This window comes from Sphaeramia orbicularis, chromosome 19 (assembly GCF_902148855.1).
Source record: "Sphaeramia orbicularis chromosome 19, fSphaOr1.1, whole genome shotgun sequence".
NCBI lineage: Eukaryota > Metazoa > Chordata > Actinopteri > Kurtiformes > Apogonidae > Sphaeramia > Sphaeramia orbicularis.
This window is the reverse complement of record NC_043975.1, coordinates 30,365,547-30,378,987: the sequence shown is the minus strand read 5'-3', so window position 1 is coordinate 30,378,987 and position 13,441 is coordinate 30,365,547. Positions and strand designations below refer to the sequence as shown.

At 37.0% G+C, this 13,441-nt stretch overlaps 1 protein-coding gene across 2 annotated transcripts in view; it reads right to left on the bottom strand.

Annotated features, from left to right (window-relative positions):
- Positions 1-13,441, bottom strand: part of nrg3b (neuregulin 3b) — a 455,978-nt gene that overhangs the window by 42,689 nt on the left and 399,848 nt on the right. For both annotated transcript variants that reach the window (XM_030122143.1, XM_030122146.1), the window contains exons 5-6: positions 6,371-6,473; positions 1,820-1,946 (exon numbers count right to left, since the gene is read on the bottom strand). In XM_030122143.1, coding sequence (XP_029978003.1) covers positions 1,820-1,946; positions 6,371-6,473 — 230 coding nt within the window. The remainder of the gene's footprint in view (positions 1-1,819; positions 1,947-6,370; positions 6,474-13,441) is intronic.

The following is a 13,441-nucleotide window of genomic DNA, read 5'->3' as shown; positions in this document are numbered from 1 at the left end:
AGGCTTTACATAGTTAACTGTACTATAAATAATCAAGTAACAAGTAACTATGCATTGTTTCAGTACATGAAGTACTTATTAAAAAAAAAAAAAAAAGAATAACAACATAAATGTTCTTCTTAACGTGGCTTTTTGAAAATTACCAAAGACCTTCCTGCAAAAAGTGTATGGATAATTTAATGACAGCTGCTATATTGAAAAACAGGACCAATGGCCCTGTAGCTTACCGGCCAAATTAAAAGCTTTGGAAAATGTATCCAGATGCCATTTATTATCACCTAGTTCTGTGTATTTATTATATTACAGAAATAGCCCATGTTTTGGTCATATTCCAATCAGATCTGTAAAAAATTCAAATTCCAACTTGATATCATTTATACTGATTTATTGGATCAATCCACTTCCTATCTGTTATAATGGGAAAATTTGTCAAAGTCGCACCAAATCCAGAATCAGATCCGGATAATTTCAATACTTTGTGTTGACATCATCATAAAGAAGCTGTATACCAAGTTTGAAGTCAATCAGAACTGTAGTTTCAGAGAAAAAGACGATTGAAATTTTTTCCCCATAAGAGCCCATGTTAAATTTTCTGTAAGTTCCCGGATCCGGAAGAAGATCCTGATCAGCATGTGGACATTATGTTTTGCTCATCTCCCCATCAGGGCTGGACTGTAGAAATTTATACTGGATATCATTTATATTTACTGAGTTATTGCATCGATCCACTTTCTATCGCTTATAATGGGGAAATTTTTCAAAGTCACACCAAATCCAGAATCAGGTCCGGATCCAAATAATTTCACTAACTTTTGTTGACATCATCATAAAGAAGCTGTATACCAAGTTTGAAGTCAATCGGAATTGTAGTTTTGGAGAAGATGATTGAAAGTTTTGTAATGGACGACAGACGACAACAGACAACAATAGCTTACAGCCTCTCTGTAAGCTAAAAAGAAAAAAAAAAAAAAGAAGAAAAAAAGCCCTTCCACTGGCTGCAGTGGGATAATAATCCACCAGGGCTAGAAAATACGTATCGGGTCACATACAAAAGTTTTTAAGGCAAGTATCGGTCTTGTTGATAAGACAGAGGTCTCAGAACCCGGTGTATCAAATATGATACAAATGGCTTTATAGGGTTAATGTCAAAAAGACTGGATTGATCAGGGTCATCAGGTTGGGACAAAATGGTTCAGGGAGACTGAGACAAAAAAATTAGCCCCCATAAAGTCTCTAATTTGGGATGTGATGCAGCGGTCCGATTCTCCAGCATCAGTAATCAAAAAATAATGCAACTATGGATAGAAAAAATATTCGGAACCTTATTGTGACACTACATAAGCGTTATGCGACAAAAAAGCTGTGACAGTGAATGTCTCCTGTAATCAGAACCAAAGGTGGTGCAGTCAAATATTGAATGTGCAACTTTTTTTTTTTTTTTTTTTGTCTGCTATATACGCTGTTGTTGCAGTGCTGGTGTGGTGAATTCAGCTTTCCTGACACTGCACAGATTAAAATGTCCAGTTCTCAGTTTTTCAAACGAAATCTGTCATTCTGTCCACGACAAGTAGATTTTTCCTCCGTAACATATGGTGCATTAATTTTAAACCATAATCCCCTACTGTCTCTCAATTCATGTCAGAAATGAGTGTGAACAAAAGGCTTCAGCCAGTAGAGAGATTATTAAGACACAAATCATACATCATCCTGTCAAGTATTCCATAAACTCTGTTTTTAGAATAGTCCAGATACACAGTCGAGTGATGTGAATGATGAACAGATGGCAGTGGAGTGAAATCAATAGCACCAAGTATCTTACTTTTTGGAGTTGAAGGCTGTACTGAGGCCTGGGTGTAGATTTGGACATGAGGCCCGAGGCGTTGACGCTACAGTCCCTCAGGCTGCGGCTATCGGAGAAATGAGCTTGGAGTTTTTCTCTGTGTTTCCTGTTGGAAGAAAGATGACAATAATACAACACAAGGAACCAGTTAACCCTTTATTGGGCAAGTGACTGTTTTTGGTAATTACCGAACACATGACAAAACAGTGGCAGCAAGAGTTCCAGTGAGGACAGTGAGTCAGCAATCTCTGGTCCAATGTGGTCTACAGGGTCTGTAAGGTCCACCTCTGCATGAACAGTGAGTGGACCTGCTTTGTTAGGTACCATGAAGTAATGGTACTAATGTAAGGAATGATGTTCAAAGGGAGAATGTGGATGTGGACAGGGGTCTGGATCAGCACTAATGTTGGTCTAATGTTCTAAAAGTGATGTTGTAATCTTCTAAAATATATGTTCCTTTCAACTTACATGTGTTTTTCTTCAGTGTTTTATACTTGATTCTTGGATTTTTAAAATTTATTTATTTATTTATTTATTTTTTGCCACTTACGGCTATGGAACCAAATATGGTAACTTTTTTTTTTACCTTAATTTTCTACATAATAATAACAACAATTTTTTGAATCATTTCACAATAGTAATAAAGTCTAGTTATGTCCCCCAATAACACACTAACGCTGAAATACAGAATTTCACAGTATTTCTAAATGCCCGGTAGCACTGCATTATGTAATAATGGTGCAGTTAGTAATAATGTAGTAACACCACATTTTATAATAAAATTCTTGAATGCATTTTGTAATAACTCATTACATATTGCAACAGTTCTTACAAAATGTGTGTGTAGCACTTTTTTTTTTTTTTAAAGAAAGTGAAATAATTTGGTGCATTATGTAATAAACCATCAAAAAAACATTGAAATTGATGCCTTAATTGGAAAAACCATCATACCAGGAGAAGAACATTAAGCTTTCCAGTTTAATTAGAATTAATTTTAAAAACTAGTAGGATGTTTCATTGGTCAAACCTAAATCAAATGTAACTGTATTCATCATATTGGAGAATGTGTTTGCAAACTAGTGACAAAAGCTGCACTAATTAAACCTTTCATGCATAATGATTACTCCAGTGGACAGTTATTCTACAGCTGTTCTCTTGTATACTTTATTACCTCCGCCAAGGAGGTTATGTTTTTGCCAGGGTTTGTTTGTTTGTTTGTCTGTCTGTTTGTTTGTTTGTCTGTCCATTAGTGTGCAACATAACTCAAAAAGTTATGGACAGATTTGGATGAAATTTTCAGGGTTTGTTGGAAATGGGATAAGGAAGAAATGATTAAATTTTGGTGGTGATCGGGGGTGGGGGGGCCCACGGGGGGGGGGCACTGATCAGCCTTGGCGGAGGTCTGCGCTCTCCGAGTGCTTCTAGTTTTATGTATATTTTATATGTATATTATATTTTTATATTTTGTTGTTTTAGTTTCATATCAGTCAACACTGTGGACACTTATGCATCATACCTAACACTGACATTCATACCATTACTGTAACTTTGCTGTTCTTGATAAACCTGATCTGCACTAACATGTTTGAGTGCCAATCAATTAATTGCTAGACTGTAATTAACAGGTTTTTTTTTTTTGGACAGTTTTTTTTTTTTTTTGCATATTATCTCCATGAAGTGAGTAATAACTAGTATTAGAATATGTTAAAATGTGAGAAAGCATCAGATTAGCGGCATTAAACATGTCTATTTCACTGTTTTCATATCATTTTTGGATATTGGGTTTTAAATACTTGTTTCTTTGCTTCAAGAATATAATGCATGGTGTAGCATGGACATTTTTGTAAATCCTTAAAAAAACCACACAACTCAGTTGTATTGTTTTTTTCATGCCTAAGGAGGAATAAAAACACTCAAAAAAACCCCAAAAAGTCAACTAAGGTTCTCATAATTCATACATGAAAGGGTTAAGTATTACTGACAAAATGCAGCTAAGTTTATTACAAAATGCATTCAAGAATTTTATTATGAAATGCAGCGTTATTACATAATGAGGTGAAAAATTATTACATAGTGCACTATTATTACATAATGAGGTGAAAAATTATTGCATTATTACATATTGCACTGTTATTACATAATGCGTTGCTAATGCCTTATAAAGGGTTAAGTAGAGCAGGAGATGCTTCATTGACAGACTGTAATTAAAGACTAGTGTTTTTTTTTCATGACAGAGAAAGATGCTACCAACTTCAAGATGTGAAAAAGAAAAGATGACCATATTGGTGCAGCATCTGGCAATATTATCTATCCCCTTTTCTCTCTGTTGAAGCTGTTTTAAGTCATGTCATCGATTTCTATATGATTCCCTAAGCAAGCATGTTACACACATGTAGCAGTATAGATTATAGATGATCACCCGTATTGACCTGTTAGCCTTTATTCCTGACACGTACACTTCTGTATTTGTGTATAAGCAGGCACATATATCAAACACATTGCAGATATTCACTGTAGAACACAAGGTGCTGTGTACTGGGAAAAGCACAAGACGCCTTTCATGGGACTTTTGATTTAGAGTGAGAGGTGAAAGTATCTAGTGCCATTTGTCAAATGGCACAAGTGCTTTAAAAGGTCAGAATCAGCTCCAGTCAATTTGCAACTCTCAAACGTGTATTTTTTTACTGCTGTAACTGAAGGGTTGATGGTGTTGAGAAGCGCTCAAAATGGCTATGAAAATAGCATTAGAAGGGAAGATGTCTTGTACAAGTGAAAATTTAATCAAGGCAATGTACCGTGAAACGCCCATTACATGTCCTTGTGATAATATTCAGTGAAAATAAAGAAATAAAAGCGCAAAAGATTTACTAGAAATAACACCATAGTAACAGAAAAATATGAAGGAACACCTGCCCCAATAACAGATAAAAGATTTGAGTTATTTTAATGTATGGATAATATGCGTATGTGTGAGATCAGCTCTAACACTGAACTCTTACTCCACAGTCTAATAATGTGCATCTCATGACTCATACTTTTCCCGCATCATAAATTGCTTCACTTTATTTCACCTACACACAATAACTGCTTTCATCATTTTTTATGGTCAACATGAGAAAGGCTTTTTTTCCCCGCCTTTTTCGGACAATCAAAGTGTGAGATGGAAAAGTAAAACGGCATCTTTTAGCTATGCTAAATATAAAATATGAAAGTGTTCTTTCATTTTGGATTAAAGTTTGATTGGATTAAATATTAATTGATGCTTAAGACTTCGGGATTAAATGTTAATTCACCATAAAATGTTCATTTTTAAATTCTAGGTTGCTACAGTCTCTACAGTCTCAAACTTTGTCTCGATTCCGGGAAAACGGACATGGTAAGCAGAGAAAAAAAAAACAAAAAAACAAACTAAACAACAGACGGGACTGACTGATGGTTTAGAGTCTAACATCTGTTGCTGTCAAAATGATGCTTAAAATACAGTATGTAATGGTTGAAGCAGAAAAAAACCTCAATTATCTGTATCTGTTATTAAAATCCGATCAATTAGCCGACTATATCATAATGTAAGATACAGTTACAGTTCAGTATTATGTTACATTTTCATAGAGGAAAAAACAGCGCTTGACAGTGGATTATAGCAAGCATCAGCATTGTTATCATCCGTTTTCCTTTCCCTTCTTATTGTGTGAAATTGTGACTAAAATTAACTTTGGATTCCATTGCTTTCAGTCTCTTAAAGTCCCACAGTGACTCTTTCATCGCCACTATTAGGTACGCAGCTTTTATTTTTTCAATACTTTTGTGTAAACCCGTGATTTTTTTTTTTTTTTTGTGTAGATCTTCACTGATGAGGAGAAGAAATATATCAGCAAGAGAAAAAAAAAACAGTCTATCTGAGCAATACTGTCAAACAACATTTGGGGAAAAGAGAATCAATTTAACAAGGTTCTACGTGCAGGCACAGAAGGAGTCTGGGATTGGAACATTTCCGGTACATTAATTCAACTGAGCTCTCCAGTCACGCTGAACAATAGGTGCAGCACTACAGTACTGAAAATAAAACCGATTTTTGTTTATCAAGACCCATTAAATTACCACAACACACATTTACCTTGCCATTACTTTAGTCAGTCTCCATTCCTTTTTCTTTTTTTCCTTCCGTGCTGTGAATTATTGACTTTGGCAGAGCGCTGTTATACTGCCTGGTTCTTCTTTACAGTCACACACACATGTTAAAACACACACTGGGTCAAATACCTTTGCCCTTTTTTTTGTCTTGTCAGTATCTGTGTGATTTTGGAGTGTTTTGTGACACACCTGCTTACTAAAACCACTTTACAAATAAATTTTACATGAGTATCTGTCCCAAATGCATCCTACACAATTTAGATTTGATGCCTTACTAAAACATCCTCTAGCTGACTCACACTTAGAATTTCATTGGGCTCTGTGCCATGATAGTAAAGTGCTCTTTCTGCACAGCCAGGGGCATACTCTACTAATGTGGTGCTGGCTGGCATCACTCACTTGTTGCGGCGGTAGAGAGCCATACATGCCACTCCGAGAAGACAGATCCCTGAGGCAATGCTGAAGATGGACAGCACCTGCCTCTGGTAGGTGTCACCGCTCTCTGTGGAGGAAAGAATACAGTTAAGGCCATTGAATTTTCTCTCTGACACAAAGATTATGGAGTGAAGCATGTGATTGAGCACTCGGGAGAAAATGTATCGCGAATTAACATACTGGACACACAGCCGCACACACACTTCCACCCACTATGTGCATTAGCATAAAGCAACCGATGCTTCTGTCAGTAAATGTCAGTGTTTGAGCATTGAATGGGGACATGGCAGACACAGGCAGGGCTCAGTGACATGTGCTAACTGAAGTGTGATAATCATTTCGTTCAGACAAACCCAGCAGGCAACACCAATGGACTATCCGCACAGCAGGGGCCCCACTCAATGTGTGTGTACGTATACGTGCATGCAACTACTGTATATGTGTCAGTATTCCGAGACTGATGGCGACAGGGAATTAGCGGCAAATGAATGCTCCCGGAGCTTCTTGTCAGACCCCTGCACATCAGCAACAGAGGCTTAAGGTCACAAGCAGCTGGGACAAGTAGCAGTTGATCCCAGCAGATCTGTTTGACTGAGCAGCTGGATTGAGAAGCTGCACTGCTCGTCTTAGTGCAAAGGCCTGAGTGTAAAGGCGATGCATTCACATGACTTGAGAGATGAAAGAAAAAAAAAAACAAAACTTGGTAGCAAATCATTTCAAGGTTAAAATTAGCACAGGGAAAGCATTTTGTTAACTCCGCACCTTATGCGTGGAATCAGAAAGACTGGAGTTAGTTTCATTGAGCGCTTTTAAGGGTGAAGACACAACAACCCGACTGCCGATTGTCACCAGAAAAGGTAGCCCGACTGTTCAGTTATCTCCTCGACATGGTCAAAGAAGTGTGAAGAACACACCAAATCGACTCCTGACTTGAGAGTACGTTCTGCGATTGCGCGAGACATAAAACCGGAAAATGACGGAACATCTCTCTAGACCACAGGTGTCAAACATGCAGCCCGGGGGCCTAATCCGGCCCACCAAAGAGTCCAATCCGGCCCACGGGATGAATTTGTGAAATGCAAAAATGACACTGAAGATATTAACAAAATCATTTTAATTCAGGTTCCACGTACAGACACATACAGTCCAATTAGATTTCAAGTGGGTCAGAACCAGCAAAATATTATCATAATAACCTATAAATAAGGACAACACCAAATTTTCTTTGTTTTGTTTTGGGGTTTTTTTTGGTGTAAAAAGTAAAATTACATGAAAATGTTTACATTACCAAACTATACTTGTACAAAAAATGTGAATAACTTGAACAAATACAAACAAATGGAAATGTCTTAAGAAAAGTAAATGCAATTTTCCCAATATTCCGCCTCTTACTAAATGTTATGTGCGGTTGTAATGCACATGTGTAAACGATAAACTGATAAAAACGAGGCAGAATATTGGTAAAATGTTAAAACTGCACTTGTTTTTCTTATGACAATTCAAGTTGTTCATGTTATTTAGATTTTTAAGGAAACTTTGTAGATGTAAACCTGATCATAATAGAATTTGACTTTTTTTTACTGTTATTATTTTACTGGTCTGGCCTGCTGGAGATCAAATTGGGTTGAATGTGGCCCCTGAACTAAAATGAGTTTGACACCCCTGCTCTAGACCAAAGGTCACCAGCCCTGGTCCTCGAGATTTACTATCTTGCGTATTTTAGATGTATCCCTCTTCCAACACACCTGATTCAAATGATAACCCTATCATTAAGCTCTGCAGAAGCCTGATTACAATCATGAGATGTGTTGGAAGAGGGAAACATCTAAAACGTGCAGGATAGTAGATCTCGAGGACCAAGGTTGGTGACCCCTGGTCTAGCCCAAAACACAGAGCTTGCTGTCGTCAGTCATTGTTGTCAGCAGAGAGTGTTGAGTAGTCAAGAGGCGTTGTTGTTGTTGTGGTTGTTGAACAGATGGCTAGTAATAAGAAGATACTGGCATTGTCAGCTTTTGGGCTTCTTCTTGTGGAAGAAGAACGATGTTGCAGGCAAAAACGAAGGAGAAATCGCACTATGCTAACAATGCTAACAGTGTTCACTTCATGGAATGAATGAAGTCCATAGACAACACTGACTGGCGCTCATTCAGATACAATATGAGCAGTGAATTATTCTATAACTATTATAGAAGACAATAATAGTATGAAGTATCTTGGCATAGCTGTATTCACATGGAAACTTCTCCTTCACTGATTCTCTAGTTAAGGGCTGTCCCTCCACCAATCTGATTGGTCCGACTGAACGACTTGGTAGTGGCTGATTACACATGTTGAATCGGCTGAAAAGACTGGCGATGGCATTAACGACGGTCGATTGCACGGAACACAACAAACAGACTCATGTCACCAAACTTGTCAGACTGTCTGACAACGTCCGACCGTTGAAAATCGGGTTGGTGTGTCTTTGCCTTGAGTCCAAGCTACGAGTTCATGAAGCCGACTCCATAACTTGCAGTTGTTTTTCTTAACCTGCTTGTAAATGTTATTTTTACTGTGTGTCTGTTATGTCTGTATTAACCGTGTAATCTTGCTTATCGTGTCCAGGACTCCTTTGTAAAAGAGGTTCTTAACCCTTTCATGCATAGTGGTCACTACAGTGGACAGCTATTCTACAATGTAATTTAACCTGAACTTCTGTAACAGTACCTGCATAATATCTACATGAGTGAATATAAAGGTCAGGAAATAATACAATTTTATTAATATTTAACCCATAAAGACCCAGCACTTCTTTGATGGCAGTTCCCAAATGATTTTTTTCTCTCTATTTAACCTTTCTTAAGTATTTATCACCATTTTTTATTATATTATCCTCTGTATTTAGCGCTTTTTCAATGTAAAGTAGGAATTTTATTATATTTAATCATGTTGTTGTTCATTAGAACTCAGAGTAAATTCAAAGGTTATTAAATCAGAAACAGGGAAAACAAAAAAAAAAGTGACTTTTTCAGCAAATCTATCATTAATTAAGTGGCTCCATCCACTGTCATTGATCCAACTTCATGAGTTTTACTGGTGAATCAATGTTGTAGAAGATAACAGTGTTTCCATGGTAACTATGGAGCCTCTGAACATCCAAATGGGTCATATCTGATGACCGTGAAAAGATGACAAACTGTATTTTACACTAGTTATTTACATTTTCATGGAGTTAAAAAATGTCTAGCTGAGTGGACATTTTTTAACTATGAAAAATAGGCTCATAAAAACAAATTGAATTTCATTGTTTTTTATCAAGCCTAAAGAGGAATAAAATCACTCAAGAAAAAAAATACTAAGGTTCTCATAAGTCATGCATGAAAGGGTTAACATCAATGAGATTTTTCCTGTTTAGATAAAAGTTAAATAAAATAAAATTTAAAAAATCCTCTTGCAATCTGAATGAGACTGAAAGGCTTCCACTGTTTGTTTATGACCTTGAACAAATCAACACAGCCTGCTGTGCTATTTCTCAATGACTCAAAAACTATAAGTCCCTCATGTCTAATCTTACCACCTTGGCAGTTCTGAAACAGTACAGGAAACATCACAGCAACCTATTCATGACCTTTGAAAGCTTGTCTAAGGCTTCACATACTGTCAGCGGAGAACTGTCCTGGGAGGTCGTCTTTTTCCGTGCTTGTCTGCACAGGTTTATCAACTTCCTGTTGCTCTTGTTCTGAGAGCTGAGTGACTTCAGCAGAGCAGGAATAAAAATAAGACCTCCAGAGCTCCAGTGTTCAAAAGCTAAGCTAACCCAGAAGGTGGCTTTCACCAGTTTTTTTTTTTTTTTTCATATGTTTTCTACTTCTGCATTACATCATTGCTGCATCAACACATTTATGGAATAGTGGAGTGTAGCAGAGTTCAAACAGGGAGGAAACCTTTTAAATATTAGGACGCCTCTGGCAACAGATATAGTAGATATAAAGAGATATTTTTTCTATATACTGTAGTGTATGCTACTTTTAGTCAATAATATAAGCCCTGTGATATGTATCTGTCTGTGTGCACATTTGGCATCTCACCACACATTTGACACCAGTATTGCAGTGTTTCCGAGTGACTGACCGGTTCGAAAACTATTGATTCATATATTTCTGACCCATTATCAGACTTGCCAGGAACACAGCAGTGTATGTCTGAAAGCAACACTTTACAAATGCACATAAGGAGTTGCTTCTGTTTGATGTTTAATTTGTCAGTTGCATATCTGTGTCCCCATATACCCTTCCAGCCTTTATCATCAATAAAAATGACCTCTCTACAACTGCATCTTTGAAATATATGGGAAATCGCTCTTCCTTTTGCAATATCATCAGCACTCATGTGGAGCACCACCTGGGACAATTCTCTGCCTTTTTTGGATAGATGAAATGGGTTGTTTCAAAATCTGAACATAAAAACAGCTGTCTACAAAGCCCTGCTGAATAGCTGCAAGGAGAAACCAACATGCACTCTGTACATAAAACCATTACAGGCTTTTCATGCCCGATGCCTACGAGGCATTCTCGAAATTAGATGCAAGACCATGTTGGAAAATGGAACAAAATGAGCAGCCTCAGCTATACTGGGTAAGCCCTGTCATATTGACACAAGGACAAGGCAATCCTATACAGCCTACTGTGGTATAGCAGCTGCACCCCACATGAATAGAAAAAGAAACCCTATAAAAACCATGGTAAAGTATTTATGACAAAATGGGATATTCCACCTCAAATACATCAGAGGAAGCTAGTGAGATACACAGAGCTGCAGATACTGGGCTAAAGAACACAGGAAACACAAAAACGATTGCTTTCAGAGCACTCGATCTTACATCAAACATTGCTGTATCCTCATAGTTTACACTCAGACTGTCATATGTTCGACTTACATAACAGCTATCAAAAGAGTCAGTGCTAAGGCAGAAGGGGAAGTCATAATTCAAGGCAGCAAAAAAACCAGTGCATTTTGTTTAACCCTATAATGCCAAACATATCATATTTGATACATAGTTCTGAAGCCCTTTATATGATAAGTGTGATGTTTTTTTTCTTGAAAAAACCTGATGTATACAATTAGATACATGCAATACACAGATAATCCACCAGGGGGGAGGAATTTGTTCACCAGAGGCCTTTCCAGTGACACTACAACAGGAAAAGTTCAAAGTTATGCCTCCTTCCTCATTAATGACAATATTGTAGTGCAGGGGTGGCCAACGCTGGTCCTGGACAGCCACTATCCTGCATGTTTTTGATGTATCCCTCTTCCAACACACCTGATTCAAATGATAAGCCAATCATCCAGCTCTGCAGAAGCCTGATAATGACCGTCAGGTGTGCTGAAAGAGGGATACATCTAAAACAGGGGTGTCAAACTCATTTTAGTTCAGGGGCCACATTCAGCCTAATATGATATAAAGTGGGCCAGACCAGTAAAATAATATAAATAAAAGGATAAGAACTTTTGAGTGAAAAAAGTAAATTCCATAATGAAAACGTTTACATCTACGAATTGTACTTGAACATAACATAAACAAATATGAACCTGAAAATTTTTTAATTCTTCAATGTTAACAATATTACGCCTCAGTTTATCATTTATACATGTGAATCACAACTTAGAGATCACAGTGGATCTACAAATACACAAAACATTAAATAACAGGACAAATATTATTAAAATTCCACATACTTCTCCTAAGACATTTCAGATATTCACATTTTTTGTTAGAGGCTAGACTGGAAATGTAAACATTTTTGTGTAATTTTACTTTTTTTACACTAAAACAAAGAGACAAATTTACAGTTTTCATTATTTATAGGTTATTCTGATAGTATTTTACTGGTCGGATCCACTTTAGATTGAATTGACCTTAAATGATTTTAACATCCTTGATTGTTAATATCTTCAGTGTAATTTTTGCATTTTACAAATTCATCCCAGGGGCCGGATTGGACCCTTTGGCGGGCCAAATTTGGCCCCCGGGCTGCATGTTTGACACCTGTGATCTAAAACATGCAGGATAGTGGGTCTCCAGGAACCAGGGTTGACCACCCCTGCACTACAATATTGTCATTAATGAGGAAGGAGGCAGAACTTTGCCAATTTTGAAAAGAAATTACCAATTTGTTGGACATGTTTTTGTTATATTATGTTTTTGTTTGTTTGAAAATGATAATATTTGAGCATTGAGACCTGATGTATCAAATATGATACAAAATTTTAAAAATCATATATGGAAATTGATATTTGAAAACAAAAATCTGGTTCTTCAGAAGAACCAATAAAGGCTCCAGTATCAAAGAAATGGAATTTTCTATCAATGATTTAATGGTTCAGACTTTACAGGGTTAAATTTGATTATTCTCTGATTTTTTTTTCCTCCTCTATGACCATAAACTTAATATATTTGGATTTTAAGACCAAACAAGGCATTTGAGGAGGTCATCTTTAATTTTGGATTCATTTCACTATTATAATATGAAATATGATCCGAAATTGAAACTCATACATGGAAACTGATATTTGAAAACTTCCTTTTTTGAGGGTTGTTCAGAAGGACCAACAAAGGCACCAGTTTCAAAGAAATGGAAATTTTCGGTCATTGATTTAACGGTTCAGGCTTTACAGGGTTAACTCAGAGCCGTAACAATCGGCGTTTGTGTCAGTCATCCATCCACCTATCAATCGATCAATCCTGTTCTCATTTTCTCTAATGCATCCGCCCACCTGCTGTAGCACTGTGAACTAATTTAGTCCACAGATTAAAATCACTGAACTGAGGAATGCTGTGTGCAGCCTTTCCTTCTCTTTTAGAGCATCTTCTCCTTCCTCCTATTTCCTTGAGCAAGACTGTGACATGACAATAGTGTATGAAGCCACGTTAATGGAAAACTTCACAGCATGCAATGTTGGTTTTTATGTATGCACAAAGTGAGTCACACAGCAAGAGAATATTTCTGCTGCTCACAAAGGGAAAATGAAAAACAGTATGAGTGTAGCCGAGTG